The following is a 27,761-nucleotide window of genomic DNA, read 5'->3' on the forward strand; positions in this document are numbered from 1 at the left end:
TATAATATTTATATCTCATTTTATACTGCATTCAAGAATCAATGTCATTGTGTGACAATATACAATAGCCTTTACCAGGCATTCAAAATTGTGTGTCTACTCTGTGTTTTGGTCTCTAAAAATAGGACTGAGATGTGAATACGCTGGGTCGAGTTTCCACGTATTCAGAAATGTGTTGCTATGTCCTTTAAACAGGCTGAATCCATTTTGTTCATGTTTCCCTTTGATATCAAATCCCAGAGGCAGTGATATCTGGTGTATGTCAAGAGATCTCCGATTTTAAAGTTGCTGACAATTATAGTAAGAATCAAGCAACAGGAAGGCCTACAAACGCTTCGGCACGTTCTGCGTCAGTAATTCATGTGTAACAAGGTTTCAAAACAAAACCCAGACAGCTCCGCTCGACAGTCGCCAGACCCCTGTAGCATTAGCACATCTGTCTGCGTTTTGGATGACACCACCTCTTAGCAACAAAGACTGTCACAATACTACAGGTCTTGTTATTGACGAAGAGCAGCGTGTGAGCTTTTCCCAACAGGGCTGTGTTTTGGAGTGCATTTCCAGGAGTGACTTCAGTTGATAAGATGGAAAAAGGCAGCCCGTGTCTGCTCTCAGATATCACTCCAGAGCACAGCTCGACGGCTCTTGTCCACGCTCACCACATATTCACCTGACAACGACCAGGCCACAGCACTTATTGAAGCTCTGCAAAAAGAAATTTCATCTTAGAATACAATTCAAAGACAAAATTAAAGGAGATAATTCACAGCATCCCACCCCCAAAAAAATAGAAGAGTGTAATTGTTGACTCTAAAACCATAACCGTACAACTAATATGCTGTATTCCAACTATCCTAAAGCCACATTAAAAACTAAGATATAGCTTTGTGTAAAAAACACACATGAAATGCAAGTAAATTTTTGCTGAAAATCTTTCATGCAGAAGTTAGGATTCATTTATAGGCATAATGACTAATTTTTATATAACGGCTGACTGTACGTTATCCCTTATTTAAGAATGATTGCAGTAAATAAATCAGAAACAAAAGTTAATTAATCAACCTGGGGTGCATTTCCTATGAAAGCCCGTTCCGCCACTGAATAAAAAAAAAAAAAATCTTGCAATTCTGACTTTTTTTCTCAATTGCGAGTTTACATCACACAATTCTGAAAAGCCAAAATTGCAAGATATAAACTCACAATTGCTAGAAAAAAAGTCAAAATTATGAGTTTATATCTCGCAATTGCAATTAGAAACTTGAACATGAGCTAAATCTGTGTGCAACTTTTTCACCCTCACACAAAACTTACAATTCCTGTTGAAATGACTGGAATTTGTCCGTGAAAATTAAAAAATCAACTGTAAATTTGCATTATAATAGGTTTGTCAACCCAAATAGCCAATCAAATCACTGTACGTAGAAGCCTTGCTGCCATCAAGTTTTACTGAACTGTCACTGCTTAATACAACGAATCATTAGAGAATGAACTAGCTTGTCACGACTCTTTCCCGAAACCATTGTAACTTTGTTGCTCAACTGTCATTCAAACCACACTGGTTCGACAATATAAAACTGTAGTAAATGACATCACAATGGCGGTGGAGTATAAATTTGGTTTGAGTTTGAATTAATGTCAGATTATTGCGATAAATATTGGACAGATTTCTCCATTGGTTCGCTTAATTTTAAGATACTTGATTCCATTACAGGTTCTGTATTACATTCTGCCAGAGCTCTAGAGCACATTTGCACATGTGCACTATTCTGAGATTGTTTTTACACGTTAAAAGATGTAGAATGGAATTGTGGAATGACATACTGTATACAGGTTGTGCTGCCTGTTGGCTAGTCCACAAGAAACTGCTGTAGTTCCTAACACAATTCTGTTTGCAAAAGTTTGTTGGAACTATGGTTTTGGAAAACACAGAATCATTGAACTGTGTTGGTAATGACAAACTTGAAATCGTACAGTTTGCAATCGATACTTTTAGGAAATGCACCCCTGATTGGTTGTCCATGGTGGCCCATCCCTGTATTACCTGTGCATGTCAGGAAGCCGTTTTTCCAAGTTTCCTGTGTTCACATTCCATATGTAGACGGCACCGTCTGCAGAGCCAGCTGCCAGGAAACTGCCATCCGGACTGAAAGAGAGAGAAAACCGTCCATCGTGAGTGATGACTACAGACCGAACACATTACTCCGTGGTACTGATTCTCTCTTGTCATATAGATCCCTCGGGCAAGTAATCTGAAATATCAGGGACCTATACAAGCCATATCTGTTCAGTCTGTTCCTAAACCAAGTGAACAAGACTGCATTTTAAGGAAGAGCAGCTTTTTTAATTTCATGCTGCAATTAAAAGTGCTTTCGAAAACCTTATTTTGGACAAATTAGACGTGGCATCAAATGTAAGCCCCGGACTGTGTGATTGCAATGCCACAAGCACAATGACAAAAGAAAGAAATACGATGGTGGATGGAGCCTATGAACCAGAGCTGAACCAACGTAGAGCATTACAAATGTGTTGAGCATGCCATCGTAGAAGATAGCTGCCTACTGTATGTAGACAGCAAGAGCCATAAACCTTAGTCAGTAACCATCTGGACACATTTTTCCACAATACTGCATCTGAAATTAATCAATGTACTTCAAAAGGTACTATAAGCAATTTAAGCCTTGCTAACTTCTACTAGACTGCATTAGATCACCCTCATCCCTTCAACCACATGCCACAGTTTTTTTTCAGTGTAGATAGATATGCTTTGTTCAACTATTAGTTTGAGTGAAGTACACTGTTTCTATTGGCAGTGTGCGGTTTCTTCCCGCCCAGACCTGCGTGTTGGCCAGTGGGGAAGATGTTGAGTTATTTGCCTGGCACAAGGGGAAGATGTTGCAGAGTAGAAGGTGTTGATGAATGATAAAGCGACCATTAGGTTCCTGCTTGTGACTCTCTCTCCCCTTTCAAGTGCTCGTACCAGATCCATTTGTGAAAAAATCCACAGTGCGTTCTGGCCTCGCTGTCTCCATGGAAACTGTATATGCCTATGCAGAGAGGTGCTAAAAAGACTCGTTTCTCATCTCACATCATATGAAGCATGTTTAGCATTTACTTTCTAACAATGCTGAGAAAATTGCAGGGTCAGACTGCGCATGAGGATATAGAGGATTATTGAAAATACATCTGGAGTAAAGCGCTCCATTTTTAGGCTAGGAATTGAAAGCATCTGTCTGATTCTTCAATACAGCATCTTACGCTGTTATATAAGCCTCTTCTGTAATTTCATACTTAAACAAATGTGGCAATGATAATGAGTCTAAAAAGCAAAATAAGAATCATATTTTTGGATAAAGAAAATGAATGTGAAATACAAAAAGTAATTTCTGGAGGAGCCAAATGCTAGTGAGATTTCAGAGGGTCCGTTGGAATTTATAGAAGCACTGAAAATACAGTTTGGTCCAAAAATAACAAAAATTACGACTTTATTCCGCTTTTTCCTTCTCTTTGAAGATGCTGTTGTGAGCGCGTTCACAACACTGCAGTGACGCCGCTGACGTATTTTCTGGTGCGCCCAATAACAAAGATGCTTTATTTTCGATGCTTCAAAAAATTCTAACGGACCCTCTGATGTCACATGGACTACTTTGAAGATGTTTTTATTACCTTTCTGGACGTGACAGTCATAAACCGTTCATAAATACATTTCAATGGAGGGACAGAAAGCTCTCGGACAAACTACATCTAAAATATCTTATACTGTGTTTGCTGAGGAGATGAACGAGGTCTTACGGTTTGGAACGACATGAGGGTGAGATCAATGACATAATTTAAATTTTTGGCTGAACTAACCCTTTAAAGGTGCTGTATGTAAGATTGACACCAAGTGGTTGAACTAGGTATTGCAGTTCGAATTCAAAATATTGGAGTGTTTTTTTTTTTTTTCACCCGGCCCCTCCTCCTCAGACTTGAGGCACACGAAGGTTGCCAGATTGACGACACCAACAGGAACATGCACACTTGACAATTAATTAAAATGAAATACGCTGTGTTTTCCACCAACCTGGGGAGCCGAAATACAATTAGGTAAACTGGCAGTGGGCGGGTTTCACAAACCAAAACAGAGACCGACATTCCAGCCCGGAACGCACATTTTCAAAGGAGAATAACTGACTGTAGCATTGTTTTTCAGATATACAAGTATGTTAACTTAGCATGTTTCTTAAATAACTGCAAAAATATTATGGTATTTTTATGCTTTAGTGGAGTCAAACACTCTTAAAAAAAAAAAAAAGTCAAAAAAGATTCTAAAAGAAAAAAAAAGTAAAAAAAGATTCACCAACCAGAGAAGTTGCTGTTGCCATGGATATGGAAACAGAAACTGTCCCCTCATTAAGCAGTGCGATGAAATCCAGTCTCCCTACACTCTCAAACTACATATATACATATATATTGGCTATTTCAATGTGTTTCAATACATTTTATTTTTTTATATGTAAGGAATTTGGTAACACTTTAGAATAGGGAACACATCTTCATTATTAACTAAGTTTTCCCTGAACAAACTTCTAATTTTATGCTTATTAATAGTTAGTGAGGTAGTTGTTACGTTTAGGTATGGTTTAGGATTAAGGGATCTAAAATATGATCATGCAGAATAAGGCATTAATATGTGCTTTATAAGTACTAATTGTTTATAAATGCAAGCAATTAGTTAATAGTGAGAACAATACCCAAAATAATAAGCAATTAGTTAATAGTGAGAACTAGTCCATAAACCAAAACATACAAAGAAATTCACATACAAATAACCTAAATACATACAGAGACAATGATTCACATTCAAATTACTGTAATAGAATAATGGAGAGCATCCTGTTCAAACAATTCTCTGAATTAAAGAGTATAAATGAAAGGCTCAAAAACAAATACTGTACTGTCTATATACTTGACAATTTAAATATATACTGCTGTTCAAAAGTTTGAGGTCAGTAAGAATTTTTATTTTAAATAAACTGATACTTTTATTCAGAAATGACATTTAAAATCCAAATGACAGTAAAGACATCTTAACAACAAAAACAAAACAACAAAAAAAAAACATTTAGATTTCAAATAAATTGTTTTTTTTATATATTTCCTTAATGAAGAATCCATGATTTCCACAAAAATATTAAGCAGCACAACTGTTTTTAACATTGATAATAATCAGAAATATTACTTGAGCGTCAAATCAGCATATTAGAAAGATTTCTGATGGATTGTGCGATGCTGAAGGCTGGAGTAATGATGATGAATAAATAAATGGAATTACTGACATTTTAAAATATATATATATATTTTTAATTATTTTAAATTATTATTTTTCATAATATTACTGTTTAAATGTATTTTTGGTTCAAATAAATGCAGTCCCGGTGAGCATAAAAGTCTTCTTTCAAAAACATTCAAAAATCATACTGACAGCAAACTTTTGAACAGTAGTGTAAATAAATAATATACTATAATAAATAATTTTAATTAAAAAAAATCTAGTAATTATTTGGTAGATAATGAATGTACTTTAACTGAATGAAAATAATGTCACACAATACAATTATTCTAAAACATAGGTTTATTTATTTAATTATTTATTTGTAAAATAATCTTGTAAAACTTTTTTTTTTTTTTTCCCGAGGTGAAATATGACCTGCACAAGTTGATTGGCCCAAAAATATTATGCAACTGCACGGCTTTTACCTAAGAGAAAACGAGATATGACTCCTGCTGAAACTAGAAGGGGACAAGAGTAACAAATTAAATCTATCTCGCCAGCTATCTTTACTCAGGAGGTCAGGGCCTTCTCGGTTCATTACGCTAGCAGAATTGGATTTTCCATCTAAGAGTAAATCCACATGACCTCTCCAAAGACTAAGACTGCAAATCAGGGCTGGTGTAGATGCCAGAAGCACAGTTCAGCAGCACGTTTCAGGGGTTGAAAGCATCACACAGCATGCCATCTCGAATGAGACATAGCACAGACTTCCTATTACTGCGCAGACAGTGCTCTGATAACTCAGTATTGATGGATGGCTAGCGACGGCTCGTAGCGTCCTGTTAGATTTCACTCACCTGAAAATGGCCTTGGTGCTGTCACTTCCACATTTGAAGCCCTCCGCTCTGAAACAACCAAGAAAAAGAGAGAAATTCTTCTGTAAAATGAACAACAAATCTAATCAGAGTGCTCATACAGTTTGATATAAACATACTTTTTAAATGCCTCAGGCCATGTTCTGTCTATAACTAGTTTCTCTGCTAGTGCATGTGGACTTGCTTTAAAACAAAGGATAATGCTGAAGGGAGCCGTTCTGTCATTGGTGTCGGGGCATTGAATATGCTTGATTGATGGTTTAAATAAATTCATTTCTTTGTCTATTGGGACTTTAATAAACATTGTGAGCTTATTCCAAAGTGCAGTGGCTTTCAATCAGTCTGCAATTTCCATAAATTAAAAAGAAAAAAAAAAACCTTGTATATCATAACAAAGCTGCTTCCATATTTATAAAAACACATACTCTACTACCCTCAAAAAATTAAAACACATGAACAACCCACCAAAAAAATTAAAACAAAAAAAACATTAATAAAAAAAAAAAATAAAAAAAACAGTAATATTATAAAATAGAAAAAAGTATTAACAATTAAAAAAAACGTTTTCAAATTTTAAAGAGAATATCTATATAATTGTAAAGCTGTTTTGGAAAATTAAAAGCTTTATTCAGAAAAAAAACAATTTATTCAGAAAAACAAGTACTGATCCTAAATAGATTTTGTAACAATGCAAAATACTCTACTGTCACTTTTGATCAGTTAAATGTATTTTTATCAATAAAAGTATTCATCATATTTCAGTATTTAATGTATGTTTTTGTTGTTTTTTAGTTTTTACAAACGAATATAATATATACATATATATATATATATATATATATATATATATATATATATACCCACACACACACACACACACACACACAAATAAATAAAAATAAAAATAAATAACTATTTTTAAAAAAATAAAAAAAAAACATATTTGCTCACTGATCATTGTTATCATATATTTACACACTGCCTTCCCAAATTAATGCAGAATCAACATAAAGGAGTATTTATTTACATTTATAAAATACATGTCTTTAAAAATAAAATATAACATTTTAAATATAAAAACACTTATCCTTATAATATATTAAACATTAAGGGCAATATATACATCACCCATGCTATGCTGCTATGCTGACTCGGCAGTGTCATGCTCAACTCGCTGAACTACAGGAACTCTTCATCACTGATTGTTCTTAGATTGTCTGTTGCCACTCCTAATTAACTTACTGGCCAGATGGCAGAGTTTTTAATTGCTTGGCAGGTTTTACTCTATTTATTGCTCAGCAAGTGTTCATTTTTAACCCTACATAGAATCTGCTTCTGTGTATTACACTGTTAAAAGTACTCTGCCACCTGTTCCTAACTCGGTCGGTGTGTTTGTTTCTACCTGAAGGCCACCCTGTCGTTACTCTTTCTCAGGTCAACCAGCTGCAGGATGTCATCTCTGGAGCAGCTGAGCAGCTGCCTGTGGTTGGGGCAGAGGTCCAATGATGTCACTTTGCCCTGAAGAGGCACTTCCTGTGTGCAGGTCCCTGCCCTACGGAATACAGGCATGGATTGACTAACAAAACCACATTTCCCCCACACAATAGTAAATAATCATCAAAAAAACAACAATCAAAAAAACACTTACTTTATTTTACTTATCTTAATTTCATTACTTTAATTTTATAGCAAGAAATAATAGCACATTCAGTTTAATGTGATAATTTATTACAATTAACTCAGCATGCCTTTTACTGAATTGAAGTATTTTATTTATTCACTTTTCATTACAAGGTGTTATAATATTTTTCATGTTCTGTAATTGTTAATAAATGACAAATAAAAAAAAGATATCTGATCATTTGCAGTTATATGCCATTAAACAAACATTTAATATATTATATATTTAAATTACTGTCTTTATAGGGGCTTTCGCACAGAGTAGTTATAGGAAGTAGCCACCCCAAGAACTAAATTTCCCCCTAGGGCCATTTTCCTGGTTGCATTCACAACCGCCAGAAGGAACTCTGAGGTGACGCAAGCCGGCTGACAGCAAACGTCATTTAAGAGCGGCATTCAACAATGTCAACAACTGGAGAATGGAGGACGGAAAAGTGCCTGAGCTCTGGCATCAGTCCATCTATCGCTGTTTTCCATGTTAGTGGAGTAAGTTTATGCACTCTCAGAAAAAAAAGGTACAAAAGCTGTCACTGGAGTGGTACCTTTTAGGTACTAATATGTACACTTTATGTACTTATATGTATCTTTAAGGTACCAATATGGACTCTTTAGGTACAAAGGTGTGCCTTTTGAAAAGGTACCACCCCAGTGACATCTTTTGTACCTTTTTTTCTAAGAGTGTGTAAACTGTGTTTACACAGCTTTTTAAAAATGAGAGTTCCAGTGGCATATGGCATGTGTTCGACCAATCAGCGTTCACTTACATCACTGGTAGTTCCTACTGCACAGGGTTAGACTCTGTTGTAGAATCTAATTAAGTTCCCCCAAAAGGCATTCCTAGAACTACAATCAGTTACTGTGGTATGAACGTGCCCAAAAGAGGGTACTTCCACTAATAGTTATAGGAACAATAAAAAGTGTTCCTCCGGTGTGAAAAGCCCCTTATGTTGTTTCTAGAACAATTTGGTGATTCAATATGAAAAATATATTTATTTAAATGTTAATTACAGGATGTTATTACAGAAACCCATCAAAGAAACTTGTGAAGGCATTTGATGTGTTTAAAACTACCTACTTTTCATGCTGTTCATTTTATGTTCAATAATATTTCTAATAGATAGTAGCTTTAGATATCTAAAAGCTATCAATAAAAAGGGGGATTTGTGTCTTAACAGCTTTTTAAAATGTAATGGGACGCCACAGTGAACCCTGTTCACTATTGCCGTCTGGCCTCATATTATTTATGTATTGTATATTAGGAAAGATTAAGCACCATGATGCTTAAGGCCCATCTGAAAGTCTGAAATCTGACAAGTGCAGCTCTCCATCGAGGTTAAGGAGACTGATGGCATGATAGTTTGTCTCATTACACTATGAGTGATGTACTTAATAAGACAAGAAAGGCAACTGCAGATGTGCAGCCTGAGGTTAAAATCTGCTGTTTCCATTTACATTCTAACAAGTTATCATCTGGACAAGGACGAGCGGAAAGACTGTGAATCTTAACATTTATGACATCCAGGGTGTCACTAAACCAGAGAAGCCTTGTTTTTCTGAACGTTACGCATGACAATGATTTGAATTTCAATCACAGAGACAGGCTCGAGTGTTTATTGCTTCTTAAAGCGACACACATACTGTGCATGCATATTATACAAGAGATGTTTCGTTTATACGTCCGCCATTAAATTGCCACTTGAAAGTTACTCTTCTTTTCCAAAAGAATCAAAAATGGTTAAAGCGCTGCATGGAGAAAACGCAAATGTCATAATACAGCACAAATCCCATTACAAGAAGATGAGAGACAATTATGTGGGCTGACGGTTGCTAGGAGACAAGCGAGCCGTCGGCTCCTTGGCAGCTGAAAGCTGTGGTTGCTGGGAGTGAATGAGAGATGTCAAGGACTAAGACGTGGTGTAAATAATGTCTCTTTTTCTAGGTGGCATCATCTATATTGTCAGCTTCGTGCTGAAAGATGAATTACGCTTGCCGTGAAGCTTTGTGGCCTATGGAGAACAGAACTTTGCTGGACTAACATCCTTGGTCCTATTATTTTACATCTCTTATCCAATCAGAGCAATCGAAACCCACTGAGGTTCTGAATAACGAGGGTTATGCAACAAATGAGGCGTATTATTACAGGGTTGCGTTGACTGTTACGAGGTGATTTCCAAAGCAGCCTTATTCAAGAAAACTTGACCAGCTCCAGTGTGACATAAGATTTATGCAACACCATTAATATTTAGTAGTGAATGATGTAAGTTGTTGTTACGGCATCTCTGTATTCAGTCAAAGACACATGTTTGCTGTTGTTGTTTAAGGCAAGAGACCACAGGTGTCTTCCCCAGCTGATTGATCACAGTACATTAAGACAAGTGTTCTGAAATGTTATGTTTAAGATAGGAGATAGGAAACATTTACAAAACTATGTAAATGCTACCGAAGTGGAGATTTCTGCCTCAGTGCATAAAAGGAAATAAAATCAAAAAATAATTTAGAAAAAGTGTATTATAACTGAAGTCTAAAAGTAAAGTAAACATTCAAATGCATATTTTGGATATTTTCTTTCCACTAGTGTACTAAAGACTAGAGTTATGGAAGCAAAAGAGCTCATAAATCAGCAGTGCATGTAAATCCAATGGTCTTGGCTGTAGTGTTTTACCATAAGATGAGTTACTACATTACAACATTACTACATTACAGCATTGACCATATTTGTTTCATTCTGTCCATTTGACATGATAAACATGGTTGCTATTGTTGTGAATGTTACTTTTAAACATATTATAAAAATGAGTAATTATGTTACAGCTACATGTCAATTACTCTTCCAGAACGGTAGCTGTATTCTTGGCTTGCTTGTTTACTGTCATGGTTTGCATGTATTTTCTGTGTAATGACTAGACATCACGTCACTTTCAGAGTAAACCATTAATTATAATGAGCAATGTGGTTTTGTCATGTGGCGTCTCATAGCGCAGCTCGAATTGCAGTCGATGTGTTTGTGGTGTTACAGGCTATTATGCCGTTATGAGAAAAGGGAGAGTTTTCAACTTGGATAAATAGTATTAGTTATTTGAAAAATAGTTCAAAAACTGATGCAGAGTTTCCAGTAAGTAGTTTGTCTGTCCACATTGAAAGCAAAAGTTCTGCACGACACAATCACAGTCATTCAGAAAAGACCGTTTTAACTGCTATCTGGAGTGGGATTTCAATATGAACTATCCAGCAGGGTGCAAGTGAAAGACAGTAAGGACATGGTGCAACCTCATTTATTAATCCAAATTAATATTCCTAAAATTAATTTGAATATTTAAGAGTAATTACTTGTTATGGATAATCTAAACATTGGTTGATGCCAAAGTTTTTTTTTCTTTATTGCCTTGATTTTGATTTTATTTCTTTTTATCAATAAACAATATATATCATAAAACTTCATAAAACTTCTTCAAACTACAAACTACATCTTTAAACTTTAAAAATGAATAACACCAAAACCAAAAATACATTTTAGGGTCATTTAAATTATTTGCATTGCGACCCTATTATAACATATTATAATTTATATTATAATATATATATATATATATATATATATGACAGTACTGTATTATACAAATATATATATATATATTATAGATATATACGAGAATTTTGAATATATGACAGTACTGTATTATACAAGATATATACGAGAATTTTGAAGGGAAAACTGCTTAATTATCTTAAAAAATATTTATACAAATGTGGACTGTAGTGTGCCAACTTTTATTGTTTTTTTTCAGGACTTTTTATTTTTTACCTTTAACTGATCTAAAACTTGTCAAAGTGGCATGAAAACTAGATGATTTGTTTTTTAACTAGATGGTTTTGCAGGTTTTTAGTATGTTAGAGCATGTTACTTGAATCATGTTGCAGTTACGTTTTTAAAATAATAATAATTCACATCTGGAAAATGAACCCCATGTAGAGCAGCACAAACACCTTTGGGGGTCAAATGTCAACACGTGTGGACGAGGTTCTGTCTGCAGACCCAGGCCTGTGGAGAAACCAGTCTCACACATTACCACAAAAGCGTTAAAAAGCCATCTCTCACCAGCGATGAATCCACACACACCTGAGGCTACACTGTTTTAGGTCATCACACTAGCCAGACAGAGCAGTGCCAGTTCAAGCACTGTCAGCTGGGTTCATTAATCAGATTTAATTGCGCCAACTACTCTCAAGTCAGTTCTGGAAACCTGGACGGTTGCTGTGAAATGCACTACAGTGATCAACACATTTATGATGTGAAACTTTCAAGGTTTTACATTGCTACAAAGCCATTAAACCGCTTGTTTAACAAATCCACCTTCAGCTATAAATTTTAAAGCTATTCCTTTTGGACCAGAAATATTTTTTAATAGCTGGTCTGTGTACACAAGCAGACTTAGGCCCTGTTTACACATAATATCAATATATCAGGTGATCTGATAACAAGTGCTTATAACAGAATAAGATTACAATGTTTACACCACAGATGATATGTGGTCACATGTTTTCAACAACCTCCAAATGTAGTGATCCAAGCAGATATATTAAGATGGACCTTAATACCAGAAAAAAAATAAGATAGAACTGTGAGATGTAAAATAATAATTCAGAATTCCTCTGTTGTCTGTGATGAATGCGTTCAGATTTGAATACGGAGTTCATAAATGAAAACATCATAAATGGTAAAACATCCCATGCTGAAGTCTCCCACACGATAAACCTACTTCTGCAGACATGCCAGCAAAAGTGACTGCACTCTGAATAGAATCAGATCTGGCATTTGCACATGCTTTTTGAACAGTCTAAAACTGGATAGAGGGATTTCTGAAGTGCGACGCAAAAGCCTCAATGTGAACCACACTTTATAAACATAGTCAAAGTCTGGCTATGTCACACAAAGTAGATGTCAACATTTCATAAACATTTATTAAGATGAGTTTTTATGTTGTCAGATACTGTAGATGTGGTGTTGTTATTGCCCTGTTCTTACCTGCTGTCCCAAAACCGTATTTTTCTGTCATAATGGCCGCTGATGATAAGGTACTCGGAGCACACAACATCACTACAGAAAGAAAACACCTCAATGGTTTGTATGCCTGCGAGTAGTACAGAGAAAAAAATATGGATATTACTGATCTGTGCTAATATGTTGAACTAATTATTGCAGACAGATGCAAAATGTGTTCATTGTTAGTTAATGGATGAGTGATCTGTTGCATATTTTTGTGACACATACACGCAGCTCGCTGGAGGTCCCATATCTTCACGGTCCTGTCCGCACTGCCCGTGACCACCTGCTTGTGACTGTATTTAAATCTGGCTGCTGTCACTTTACGAGAATGACCCGTCAATGTAAGCTAGAAAAACAACAGACACACTTTTAATGAGGACAGGATCTTTCAAAACCTAAATAAAGTGTTAAAATCTTTAAAAAAATTACTGACCCTACACTATTAAATGGTAGTGTGTGTAAATAATTTTATTTTTTTATTTTTTTTTTTTTGTCTTTTACTTTAGATTCCGGGTAAAATGTGACCCGGACATATCATTCTCTCTTCCTCTTCTCTCTTCTCTCTCTGCTTTTATCTTGATACACTCTCGCTCTCTCTCTCTCTCGCACACAGGGATGAAATATTTGATATTCAATTGTTAAATAAAGTTGTCTCCTCTCATATTCAGTTTGACAAATTGGTTTTGAGGGAAGCAACTGTGTCTTTTTATCTTGATACAAAAAAAAAAAAAAAAAAAAAAGAGCATTTTACTGAAGGATATGTTTTTTCTTGTTGCTTTACCTAGACATGTTTATGATGTTTATTACAATTGGTGTTTATGGCAACTGATGTTTATGACAATTTCTTAAAATTAATGAAAATGAAAACAATATTCTTTGTGTTTGCTTTTTTCTTTCCTCCCTTTCTGTCATGCTAAAAAATTTCAGACACATTTTTATATATATGGGTCGTTCCTGTCATGACAAACCTTTTGAATTTTGTACCTTATGAAAAATGTAAATGCTGAATTATAATTCAGGTATTTTTATAAAAGTATAATGAGTGCAGATATCTTTTTTAAAATTCACCCATGTTCACTTAACTGTTGTTTCCAAATATGATTTTACACAATATATTAAGACAAATATGATGGGCCCCAAATACTGCATAATACTGCGTAGTAAGAACCAACAACAACCATCTTTGCCTCAAATTATTATAAAAAAATCTGATTCCACCCTATACAACTCTCCCAGGCCTCACTGTCAAGTAAAACACAATGGAATCTAAGCAGGCACAGGAATAAACCTCTTTAACATGGTTCATACTGGTCTGTCTCATCTGATGATGATACTCCAGAGTGATTCAGAGAGACAGACTAGTGCACGGGAGGTTTGGATGGGTGAGAGGTAAGCTCTGTTACCTTGGGAACGCTGTCCTCTAGCCTCCAAAATAGAGCCGACTTGTCATATGACGCAGCTAAAATCCGAGTGCCCTGATGGAAAAGCACAGTGACAGATCCCACAATGCATTAGAGCAGTAACCACAGCATAATCAACTCAACAGTCTCCTTATATTACTAGTAAAGATCCTTCAGTGGCCGGGGGCTCTTATAGACAGCTCATTGGTACGTGCTAATTAGCAATGACTCAGTGGAGTCATTTGGAATGTCCTTCAGATAATCTAAAGCAGGGGTTTTCTTTTCAGAGTTGCAGATTGGTTCTCCCAAGCTGGTAGTGTAGCTAAACAATCTTTCTTTCTCATCTATGCACTTCCTGTCCCTGTAAAGGTACAGCTCATTATCGCATGCCATAAGAATCTTCGTTTGCCCTCCTCCTCCCCAGCACCACATGTCTAGATCTGCTACAGTGTTCTCCTTTTGTTTTTTACCTTGTAGCAGCATTTATCCTACAACCCCAATTCCAGAAAGGTTTGGGCATTTTGCAAAATGCAATAAAATCAAGAATCTGTGATTTGTTAATTTTCTTTAACATTTATTTAATTAACAAAAGTACAAATAAAGGATTTCCACTGACCAACTTAAATGTATTTTGTAATTTTGATGTAAATTTAGATTTTGATGGCTGCAACACACTCCACAAAAGTATGGACAGAGGCTAAATAAAAATGAACGATTATAGAACATCGAAATTAAACGGTTTTGAAAATTTTGGTAGTAGATGAAGAGATCATGTTTGGGTATAAAAGTAGCATCTCAGTCTTTGCAAGTAAAGCTGGATCATGACTTACCACTTTGTGCCAAATTTCAAGAGAGAAGTGACAAACACATCAAAAATCACATTTCTGAATGCAAAACCACAAAGAATTTAGGTCTTTCACCAACTACAATACACACAGTAATACTGTGACAAGATTTAGGGAATCCAGAGAAATCTCAGTCTGTGAAGGGCAAGGGAGGAAACCTCAGTCGAAAGTGCATGACCTTTGAGACCACAGATGGCATTGCATAAGAAACCGTCATGCCGCAGTGGTAAATATAGCCACATGGGATCAGGAGTACTTCAGAAACCCACTGTCACTTAACACAGTCTGCTGCTGCATCAATAAATGCAAGTTGAATCTCTGTTACTCTAGAAGAAAGCTATGAAATTCTATGCAGTGATGTCGTTGGGGATCTCTCGGCCAGAGCTTATCTCATATAGTCAAAAAGACAGTGGAAATGTGTGCTGTGGTCAAATGTGTCCACATTTCAACTTGTTTCTGGGAAAAATGGACGTCAAGTTCTCAGTCCCAAAGACCAAAGGTATCATCCAGACTTTCACCAGCGACAGATGCAAAAACAAACATCTGTCATGGTATGGGGCTGCAGCACAGCAAACGGCATGGATGACTGGAATATGTGCAAAGGTACGATTGACATGGAGGCATATATTGGAATTGTACAGAGACATATACTGCCATCAAGATGATGTCTTTCAAGGAAAGTCCATGGATATTAGATCAAGACAATGCCAGGTCTCATCCTGCATGTGCTACAACAGCGTGGTGTTGCAGCCATCAAAATCAAAATTTGTTTACATTTACAAAATAAAATTAGGTTATTATTTCTTTGTACTTTAGTCAATTAAATAAAGGTTAAAGAGAATGAAGAAATAAGATACTCTTGATTTTATGGCATTTCACAAAATGTCCCAACTTTTCTGGAATTGGGGTTGTACCTTTCTATGAAGCACATTATAGCACACATACTATTTTTAAGGCACATTATAATGAGTATACATGAAAATATAGCTGGGGTATTGGGTATCACCATACTTTTGGGGTGCTTGGAATCAACAATCCCTGAACTAAAGTCCAATAAAGAGCAACAACAACCACTCATAATTCAGTTAAACCAGCACTAAATAGTTCTGTGAGTAAACTGGTATTCATCAAAACATTATTGAAATAGTTAATACAGTATTTCAATTGGGTATACTCTTATAGCATCAAAGTTTTATTCATATGTTTTTTGTAGCAGTTGTACAAGCATTGCAACCAATCTCTGAGGAGTCTGTTGTGCACATTAATGCAGGCATTAATCACAGCAACAGGTCCTAATGAGCGAATCTGAAGCAGTCTGATGCACAGATCTGTGTTTGGTTGCAGTGGACACAGAAATGACTGCTAAAGAAACTGAAGCAAAATGCTTGCACTGTAACAACCAGTATACACTACAAGCAAGCGACACAACGAAATTACAATGTTTATAACCAATAACCAACAAAGAGTAGACAATTTGTAAGTTGTCCTGAACTGCAGGGCTCATATGTAAAACTGTGCAAAGCTGCAGGGAGTGAGAGCTTTAGTGATATAGTATATCGTCTCATTACATTGCTCATTTTCTGTGTATAATCCATTCAAACACAATGATTTGAGTGTGTTCATACCGTACGATCGAACTCAATGCTGGTGATCCCCTCATTACTTCCATCTAATGTCCCTCTGTTCTGAAGAGTACCTGTGACGATGAAACATCGCCGTAAATTACATCAAGCCTGAGAATATTCACTCAATTCTGTTGTGTCTATTAACTGCATAATAGAGCACATCACAGCACACACAGTAATGCTTGTCCATGCAAAATTAGCTTTTTTATTGTGGTGATGTGACATTCTGGTTAATGTACCCTGACTTAGTATAAATATATATATATATTAGCATGCTGCCATCTGCTGGTGGTCAGAGGCAGTTACATGTAATGACAAAAGCATTCAGTATCACTCAATGTGGGTTGTTATACTATCTATCTGAACTCTGTCTTTATGGCTAGAGCAAACAATTAAACAGAAGATCGTTTTTTTCCTAGATCAGTTTTGTGATGTACCTGCTTCAATGCCCCACAGTTTGATGACTCTGTCAGTTCCTCCTGTAGCCAACAGGTTTGAACTGGTACTGAACCTCACAGCATTGATTCCCAGCTCATGTGCATCCTGAAACCACAAAGCACACATTCATTTCTAATCTTTATATTTACATTTATCAGATACTTTTATCCAATGACACTTTTAACTGACTTGCATTGCATTTAGGTATTCATTTAATAATTTTCTGAAAACCCTAGCAACCACCTAGAGCACCCTAGCAACAACCCAGAATATCCTAACAACACTGTACCAATTCCCTAACAATCAACAAAAATATCCTAGCAATCTATCTATTAATGTTTTTAAAAGAAGTATGCGTATGTTATATTGTAAAATACCATTACAACTAATAATAACTGTTTTCTATTTGAATATACATTTAAATTAATTAATTCCTGCAATCAAAGCTGAATTTCCAGCATCATTACTCCAGTCTTCAGCCTCTCATGATCCTTCAGAAATCATATGAATATGCTGATTTGCAACATTTATAATTATAATCAATGTAAAAAAAAAAGTTATGCTGCCTAATAATTCTGTGGAAACTGTGATACACTACCATTAAAAAGTAAAAAAAAAAAATAATTAAAAAAATCCTTTTATTCAGCAAGGATGCATTAAATTGGTCAGAAAAAAAACACTGATGCTACAAAAGAGTCTTATTTCAAATAAATGCTGTTCATTTTAAATTTATAAGAAAAACTGTTGTCAACATTAATAACACTAAGATCAATTATTAATAATTAAAAATTGATCATTACTAATAATTGAACACCAAACCAGCTTTTTAGAATGATTTTGAAAGTTCATGTGACACTGAATTCTGATGCTGAAAATTCAGCTTTGCCAAAGGAATACATTTTTATAAAATACATTTTAAAATATATTAAAATAATAAACAGTACTTTTAAATTATAACAATATTTCACAGTATTATTTTTTTCACTGTATATTAGTCAAATGCAGAACTGGTAAGTATAAGAGATTTCTTTCAAAAACATTTATAAAATCATAATTATTCCAAACTTTTGACTCAAGCTTGAGTAGCCCTGCTCACAGTTTCGGTCTAGACAGACAAATTACTTGAAGAAAATTAGTGAAAACTTCATCTCACACCTGCTGTCAGGTGTCAGTAGTCATTTTGCTCCACTGTTTATTAGTGGAGCAGAAAAATTGCAAAAACACTCTTTTACATGGTGCAAGTTCCAAATACCATGGTCCAACAATAGTGCACAACAATACTTTGTCTGTGATATAATGAGACTCTGAGTGTGTATCTGAGTGTTCAAATAACCAAGTGTCTGATTTTGAGGAACCTCACTACCTTCTGTTTTTATCACGGCACAAATAATAACTGTCATGGGTGATCTTATTTTTAAACAGTGCACTAACACGAAAAATACAGAAAGGGAAGCAACTTTACTAAGGTGTAAAAATAATACAAGTGAGGAGTGCACAGGTGCTGGTCATATAATTAGAATATCATCAAAAAGTTGATTTAGTTCACTAATTCCATTCAGAAAGTGAAACTTGTATATTATATTCATTCATTACACAGACTGATATATTACACGTTTATTTCTTTTAATTTTGATGTTTATAACTGACAACTAAGGAAAATCACAAATTCAGTATCTCAGAAAATTAGAATATTGTGAAAAGGTTTAATATTGAAGACACCTGGTGCCACACTCTAATCAGCTAATTAACTCAACCCCCCTGCAAAGGCCTTTAAATGGTCTCTCAGTCTAGTTCTGTAGGCTACACAATCATGGGGAAGACTGCTGAATTGACAGTTGTCCAAAAGACGACCACTGACACCTTGCACAAGGAGGGCAAGACACAAAAGGTCATTGCAAAAAAGGCTGGCTGTTCACAGAGCTCTGTGTCCATGCACATTAATAGAGAGGCGAAGGGAAGGAAAAGATGTGATAGAAAAAAGTGTACAAGCAATAGGGATAACCGAACCCTGGAGAGGATTGTGAAACAAAAACCCGTTCAAAAATGTGGGGGAGATTCACAAAGAGTGGACTGCAGCTGGAGTCAGTGCTTCAAGAACCACTACACAAAGACGTATGCAATACATGTGTTCCATCATACCAATAACTTTTATCAAGCCACTCTTGAACAACAGACAGCATCAGAAGCGTCTCGCTTCAAAAAGGACTGGACTGCTGCTGAGTAGTCCAAAGTTATGTGCTCTGATGAAAGTAAATTTTGCATTTCCTTTGAATATCAGGGTCCCAGAGTCTGGAGGAAGAGAGGAGAGGCACACAATCCACGTTGCTTGAGGTCCAGTGTAAAGTTTCCACAGTCAGTGATGGTTTGGGGTGCCATGTCATTCGCTGGTGTTGGTCCACTGTGTTTTCTGAGGTCCAAGGTCAACGCAGCCCGTATACCAGGAAGTTTTAGAGCACTTCATGCTTCCTGCTGCTGACCAACTTTATGGAGATGCAGATTTCATTTTCAAACAGGACTTGGCAGCTGCACACAGTGCCAAAGCTTCCAGTACCTGGTTTAAAGAAAATCTATGGGGTGTTGTGAAGAGGAAGATGCGATATGCCAGACCCAACAATGCAGAAGAGCTGAAGGCCACTATCAGAGCAACCTGGGCTCTCATAACACCTGAGCAGTGCCACAGACTGATCGACTCCATGCCACGCCGCATTGCTGCAGTAATTCAGGCAAAAGGAGCCCCAACTAAGTATTGAGTGCTATACATGCTCATACTTTTCAGTTGGCCAAGATTTCAAAAAATCCTTTCTTTGTATTGGTCTTAAGTAATATTCTAATTTTCTGAGATACTGAATTTGGGATTTTCCTTATTTGTCAGTTATAATCATCAAAATTAAAAGAAATAAACATTTAAAATAAATCAGTCTGTGTGTAATGAATGAATATAATATACAAGTTTCACTTTTTGAATGGAATAAGTGAAATAAATCAACTTTTTGTTGATATTCTAATTATATGACCAGCACCTGTATTACTTTACACTCAAATGGAAATTTAAGCTGTAGGCGATAAGCCCTTCAATACTTCAATACATATCTCCATTTAAAGAAGTGGCAACTCCTCTCCATACCACAACTAGGGCTGGTTCCTGCTGTCAGCTATTCAAATGAACACAGACATGTGAAGCGGGTGGCTGCACATGACAGAGCTGCAGTGTGCTATAGAAAGACACTGTTTCACAGCGACACACAGACACTCTGTCCCACAGACAGACCACCAGCCACCGCTACAGGCAATGTGCTTTTAAAGATATCTTTAAGATATGACCCATGTAAGAACCACAAGATCAATATTATTATCCATTTACCCTATCTCTCCATGTCTATCACTATACTACGGTTCATCTACACAACTGTTTCATGCTGTATTGGTTTCTAGTTGCTTCATAACCCAACAGGACCTAAGCATCATTTCAAAGCTTGTGAGAAGCAACTTTTTTTTGTTTGATATTGTTGTAAACAGTAACACGCACCGTTGAAAAAATTGCCTTGGTTGGGACTCTGGCAACCAGACAGACTCCTAATGGTATATAGAGATCTTCCTCTGACCTGCAAACGGATTTCCCTCTAATCTTACTCCTGGACACACATAAAGACACACAACAGAAGAACAATCAATAATACAGAACTTATACAGAGATGCAGGGCTGAGTGTAGTGTGTTAATGCGTGTTACATAATCAGATTATTTTTGAAATTATTTGAATTCATTTTTACAGCATAACACTTTTAAATACAGTAAAGTATTTTTTTTAAACCAATTTCAAGGTCTATGCACAGTCTGCAGACTTTTCTGGATTCTGGATTAGATGTTAATATGAAGCTAAATGTACTACAATCTTATTGGCAGCTAAAAGTATTTTCTGATTAGCCAAAATACTGACTATATATTTACTGAAAAACATACACTTTCTCCTTGCTGCTTTAGCCTCATAGTTATGATACAATGTTGGAGAAATAAACTAGCTTCCCTAAAGCATAGTAACTAAAGTAATTATTGCACAGTAACAACTGCAAGATTGACACATTTGTTTTAAGAACCACGTTGGATCAGCAATGTTGTTAATGATGTTACACGGAGTAACATACAGCAACACAACAGCAATATAACAGTAATAATAACGTTTCCAAAACAAACAACTTCTATAAAGATAGAATGGATGACTTGACTAAAAATTGTAATGTATACAAATTAAAATCTGTCACAGCTACACTGTATTAAACACACGAAGATGAAGAAAAAAGTTATTAAAGTCTTTAATCCAACACACAGGGTAGCATAAACGCAGACGAGGCCGGACAATCTAGAAGCGAACACACAGGAACTTAAACACACAGACCAAACAACGGTAATTAACCACACACACCTGAGAAGAATGACACAATTAACTCAATGAAGGAGAATGGTGCATGAGGAAAACAAAGTCCAAACTGAATGATCAAATTCATAATATTTAATTAATTCAATACTGTCTTCAACAAAACTATTTTAAATATCTGATTGGTTTATTCAAAACCATCAGTTGTCATATGGCATGATCACCTAGTGCCTATAAACTGTAACTATGATCTAGATTCAACTATACTCTTGTTTTTAAATCATATTTACATTTTAACAGCAGGTTTACTTTTTTTCATAGGGCTCAATGATTGAATTTCCTAATTTTTAGAGCTATATGATTATTATGGAATTTGCTTATAATTTGTTGCATTTCTAATAAAAAAAATACTATGGCCTTATTTTAATGATCTAAGCGCATGGTCTAAAGCGTACGGTGCAGGTGCACTCAGGGCGTGTCTGAATCCATTTTGCTAGTTTAATGACAGAAAAACGTTTGCTATAATGGATTATTATGTTGACCCTATTCTCTTAATGAGTAATGGGTGTTTTTTTTGGGCGTAAATACTTTAAAAACAATCTCATCTCCCACACCCTTCAAAATGATATATCAAGCAAGATAGTATTTTTTTCTATTTTAAAAGAAAAATAGTATGGCTGCATGTCTCTATTTGTGTAACGAAATTTAAAGCAAAGTGTAAGTGTTGTGCACATATAGCGTCTATCAAACACGCTCTTTAAATAAACAAAAACAAGAAAAGATATTTTTAGGTGCAGTTGTTCTAGGCAGTGTTTCCTCAAAAAAGAATGCGCCAACAATGCACCTGAACACACCTTTTTTTAGACCAGCAAAACGCCCAATGGGCGCACAAATGCTTTTAAACGACGTGGGACGGGAAAATGAGAACTGTGTCATGCCTAAAACCGCAAAAAGCACTTGCGCTGCGCCTTGTGCCGTATTGCACCGGGTGTATGATAGGGCCCCTACTCTATTTTACATACATTTCTTAATGTAATAATATAACACATTAATTTTAAAAATAATATTCCCCTACACTTGCGAGTGGCTGGCTGTGATGGCTTAAAAACATTCAAACAATCACAACTTATTCTACACAGTGATTCGAGAAACTTACTCAAAAAGTCCTCTGATGGAGCTGATGATGCGGGGGGATGTAGCTGAAGCAGACCTGAGAAGAAAAACAACAACTTCACACCATGAGAACAACTATCGAGACTTGTAGGGATCACACTTACTTTCATAAACTACATTAGGTTACTAATGATGCTGCATTTTTAAAAACTGATGGACATATCTAAATGATTTCCTGGGGTAATCAAGAGCATGCCTCAAATGCATAGTTGAAACTCAAGACCCAAAATATACCTTTAAACTAATTACTGTAGTAGTTACCTTGAAAGAGGTGCATGGGATCTCTCAAACCTCTGTGAAGACTCACATTTAGGGGATGATGGTTTAGGAGGCGACACATTTCCAGTCTCTCTGACAGGCAAAAGCAAAACAATAAATGAAAACTCTCTGATTAACAACATGAAACATTTAAATGATCCACGTCAGATTGTTTATGTTGCCCTCAAATGCTGATTAAAGGAATAGTTCACTTAAAACTGAAAAGTCTGTCATCATTTACTCACCCTCATATCATTCCAAACCAGCATGATATTCTTTCCTCCGTGAAACATAAATAAATGACTGTAACATTTCTCTTTTTGCGCTTCACAGAAGAAAGAAAGTTATAAGGGTTTGGATTGACATGAAGTCAGATTTACTTAGCTTTATACAGCCGATACTTACTCATTAATATTCACATTCTGACTGACAGCCATCTGAAGCTCTTTGTGAAGACTGGCCTCTCTGGCTCTAAGAAAGAAGAGGAAATGTGATCGAGAAGGATGTGGTGTTTATGGAATGGACAAAATTTGCTTTCAAGATTTAGAAAAAAAAGAACCTATAAATGATTTGCCAACAGCAGAGAGAATGTGTTCAGTGAACTTTGAAATATATGGCCCTTTTTTAACAAAACACCAATTCATTAACTACATTAACCATCTTCTAACCCAGCGGTTCTCAATTCCAGTCCTCGCGCCCTCTGCTCTGCACATTTTGTATGTTTCTCTTCTCACTTCAGACGTTTGTTCTATTCGAACGTAAGTGCCCTGCGAAGTGCCATGAACCACTGGACAATATAAACCTAAAGTTCGAAGCAAATGTATATGTTCCATTCAAAGTGCACTAAAGTGTGCGATACGTGAATTTAAATTGTATTTATTTACAGAGGTATATGATGTCACACTTGTTCGTGACGTTGACTACATAAGACGTTGCGCAGCACAAGTCCGTGAATGAATGTTCTGAAGTGAGGTAAACTTCAACAGATTTCCCCTGCTCAGGGAGTAGGGAGCAATGAACACTGTGTAGGGAGCATGTCAATGGGAACACAGTTCATGCACAGAGCTCCTGACATAGCTGATGATCTGAATCAGGTGTGTTAACAAAGAGAGGTATACAAAATATGCAGAGCTGGGGGGCGCGAGGACTGGAATTGAGAACCGCTGATCTAACTCATTCAGTTAAAATAAAAAGTAATATTAATGTTTCTGACATGGCCTTTGTGTCCTTTAATCCTTGTTGACAAATGTTGCAATTCTGTCATAATTTACTCACATCATTCCAAACAAACTTTCTGGTGCAGAACACTATAGCAGATATTTTAAATAATATTTTTGCCATACAGTGAAAGTCAAAAGGGTTCAAAACAGCAGTGGACCACGTTGGCTTTTCAAAACCGTTTTTTCAAAAAATTGTGTTTAACAGAAGAAAGTCAGTTTTTGAAAAGCATGAGGTTGAGTAAATGATGACAGAATTTTCATTTCACTTACTATTCTGCAATATCAATGCAATTATTTCTGAGTGCATTTTTGGGGGATTTGATTTGGTGCAGCAATCACACATTTGACCTCTGACCTCACTCTCTTCTCATTGTGGTGGTTCATGCGGACAGCAGCCTGCTGTTTTGGAAGGATCATGTTCTCCAGGATCTCCGAGCTGCGGAGTTTCTCTTGTCGGTACGTGCTCTCCATGTTCCGGTGCTGCTCCAGCAGAGAATCATATTCCTGTTTCAGAAGTCGGTTCCTAGTCTGCACCTCCGCCACACTTTCCTGAAGCACGCTGCGCTCTGACGCCAAAACACTGAGATGGTTTTGAACCTCATACAGCCTAAAAAACAAAACAAAAAAAATCATAATCCATATGCAAGATCGACGATAGACTGTAAGGAAATAATTTAGTAACATTAGACATTCCACGATGCACATCCAGACCAAGCTGAAAGTCCACAGCTATAAAAAGGAATAGTTAATGGAAATTCTGTATGAACCTAAAAATGGAAAGAGATGTAAGACAGAATGTCCCAGGTCTTTTTTTCTATATAATGAAAGTAGTATCTTTCACCTCAAGCCATATGTTAGAGCTTTGTGACCAAAATGTAGGTTACTAATCATTAAAAATATTGAGAAAACAGCTCGAGTGTGAATAAATGACACTTTCCACATATAGGATACAAAATAGTGCCTGAAAAAAAAATCTTATGAAAATGCTGACTGACAACCTTGAGAGGTAAAACTAAACATTATATGAGCATTTGCATGCCCACCTACTACCTGCTTTGGCCCACCCTCAATGAATAATTGTGTAAATGATGAGATGCAGTTCTATTATTATTATTTTTTTTAGTGAAGGCAAAAACCATTGCATGAACTTCCAATACCTACGACGCAGTTACCATAGATATAAAACTGTTTACAGCTGAAGCTTCAGGAGCTGAAACCCAATGGCAAAGTGTGTTACATTTCCAAAACAAACTCTTTAACGGCTAACCAATCAGAGCAGACTGGCCTTTAAAGAGACAGAAACTAAAACAGAGTGTTTCAGGCAGAGAGGTGTTGCAGCAATGTACAGTACGAGAAGAATCGCATTTTTTAAACTTTTTTAAAAGTGTATTCTAAGAGACACAAAAAAATAAAATGATGAATTTGTGAATGGGCATAATATGGGCACTTTAAAAGGGTGGTTTCCTGTTTGTGTGTCATAAAAGGATAAGGAGGTTTACTTGGTATGCTGTTCATCCAGTGTCACTTCCTTTATTTGGATTCTCTGCTGCAGTTCCACCACTTGGTACGCAAGCTGCAAGAACAAAAACAATTATAAAGCCATAAAACATCTCAACGAAAGAACACAAATTCAGACCTACTTGTTTGCAATATTTCCACACACATATTTACAGTGTTTCCATTAAGCTAGAACAGTTCGATATCGGGGCGAGGACTTATGTGTTGATAAAGCACAGATATGCAGCAGGTTTTATCACATACTTTACAAAAAAATTCCCAACTGGCCTTAGGACAGCTTTAGTGCAAGATTAGGTGTGAGAACTGGTTATGCCTGATGCTCAAAACACTGTGATAATTCATTTCTAAAGAAAAGCATTCTGTTTTCCGAATATGTGTCCAAATAATGTCCCCATTCTAATATGTTTTGGAAGAACATTTTTACAGGTAGGAAGCCATCAGTTCTGTGGAACTGTGACAAGCTTGTAGATTTGACGATTGACTGCCTGCTAAAAGGAAGAGATAACAGCAGGCCACCTTATAAACCTGTTCAGTGAAACAGGTCACAACTTGTGCCATACAATTCAGTTTGTTGTATAAACGTCTGACAGAAATCCGATCATCTAACTGCTTTGTCACGAGAGAGGCTGATGCTGCTTTTCTCACATATACCATCATTTCCTACCTCCCCGGTGGTTGTCTTCAGAGACGACAGCGAATCTTCAGATAGCGAGGGCCTGCAAGAGTCACAAAACAGCATTTTGAAACAGATTTGTCATGGCTGAATAAGAAAAACTGATACGAGTACATTCTAATACTATGCTGTTATGTCTAAAATGCATGATACATGTTACAAATAACACATTCAGCAATAACAATAATAATACAATCAAACTGACATAATGCATATTACAGTGAATCCACAATTCAACACATTACATAATAATGTGCAGTAATCTATTAATCATTTATTACAATTAAACAATCAGAGTATATGAGGGTATTCCACACACCCAAAAAACAAACCCAAAAGGCTATACAGAACTACCCCAAAACCCCAATATATATATATATATATATATATATATATATATATATATGACTGCATGAAACAGACTTTTCAGCGCCGCACGTTTGAGCTTTATTACAGTCTTACATTAAAGGATATTATGACTCAGAGTAAAGGTTACCTGGACCCTGATCCCAGAATGCCTTTGGTTATGAGGGCTCTTTGATTGGACTTTTCCAGCAGACTGTGATCTAGAAGGACAATAAGACAAACTACTTCTGAACAAGCATGATTTGTTTGAAAAGAGGCCGGCCGATGTTTACATTCACTCCCAGTGTGTTTGTTAATAAGGCTTTCTATTTGCACTTCAGTGTCAAGAATCACAGCAGGAGTGAGAACCTGCACGACTCTGAATTTTGTTTATATCATCCTGGATTATAATATTTATAAACCACAAATTATTTTATAATTAGTAATTGTATTATATTGTATCTTTAGGTACTTATTCATATATATAACTCATTTATTTAATCAACCATAACGGAAAATAGATTTATAAACTGCATCCAAAACAACTACTTTTCATTTTGCATGATAAAAAGTTGCACTGCATGGCCTAACAAGTTAAATCATGAAAACATGTCTTTAAAAAAAAGCATTAAGAAAGCTTACATGACTCTATAATATCCTGGAAGACGCTCGTCTGTGTCCTGTTGCGGTATTTCAGCTGTCTGATGATATGACGCTTCCATGTTTCGCTCTGTTTAAGTTCAGAGTTTCTCGCGCGCTGCGACGCCGCCATAATCGTAAATAATAATTTGAATACAACAACAATAATCTAATTACTTTCTTTGACATAGTTCATGGATGTACGCCCCGTCATCAGGAACTATAAGTATGTTTTTCACTCCTGAGAAGCGCACACCGCAGAGGGAAGCGGCAGAGAGTGAGCTGTTGCGCAGCTCTGCGCGCGGAGACGCGACGCGTCAGTTCAGTGGCTGTAAACACATGGAGGGAGCCGCCCCCGCCTGCTGCTGTCGCCCTTGAGTATTCATGATGACAAACTTGCGTGGAA

The 27,761-nt window shown here is 36.2% G+C and overlaps 1 protein-coding gene across 1 annotated transcript; it reads right to left on the reverse strand.

The window, feature by feature from the left end:
- LOC109069201 (protein Atg16l2-like) lies at positions 1 to 27,761 on the reverse strand. Its single transcript, XM_042770873.1, has 18 exons — positions 27,359 to 27,761; positions 26,868 to 26,937; positions 26,363 to 26,414; positions 25,680 to 25,753; positions 24,536 to 24,787; positions 23,366 to 23,431; positions 22,964 to 23,053; positions 22,686 to 22,739; positions 20,685 to 20,790; positions 17,158 to 17,263; positions 16,721 to 16,791; positions 14,254 to 14,325; positions 13,076 to 13,196; positions 12,830 to 12,935; positions 7,529 to 7,678; positions 6,109 to 6,156; positions 2,042 to 2,143; positions 1 to 705 (listed from the first exon to the last, which is right to left on the reverse strand). The coding sequence occupies exons 1-18, from the start codon at positions 27,486 to 27,488 to the stop codon at positions 612 to 614; spliced, it is 1,764 nt and encodes a 587-aa protein (XP_042626807.1). The 5' UTR covers positions 27,489 to 27,761; the 3' UTR covers positions 1 to 611.

This window comes from Cyprinus carpio, chromosome A15 (genome assembly GCF_018340385.1).
Source record: "Cyprinus carpio isolate SPL01 chromosome A15, ASM1834038v1, whole genome shotgun sequence".
Lineage (NCBI taxonomy): Eukaryota > Metazoa > Chordata > Actinopteri > Cypriniformes > Cyprinidae > Cyprinus > Cyprinus carpio.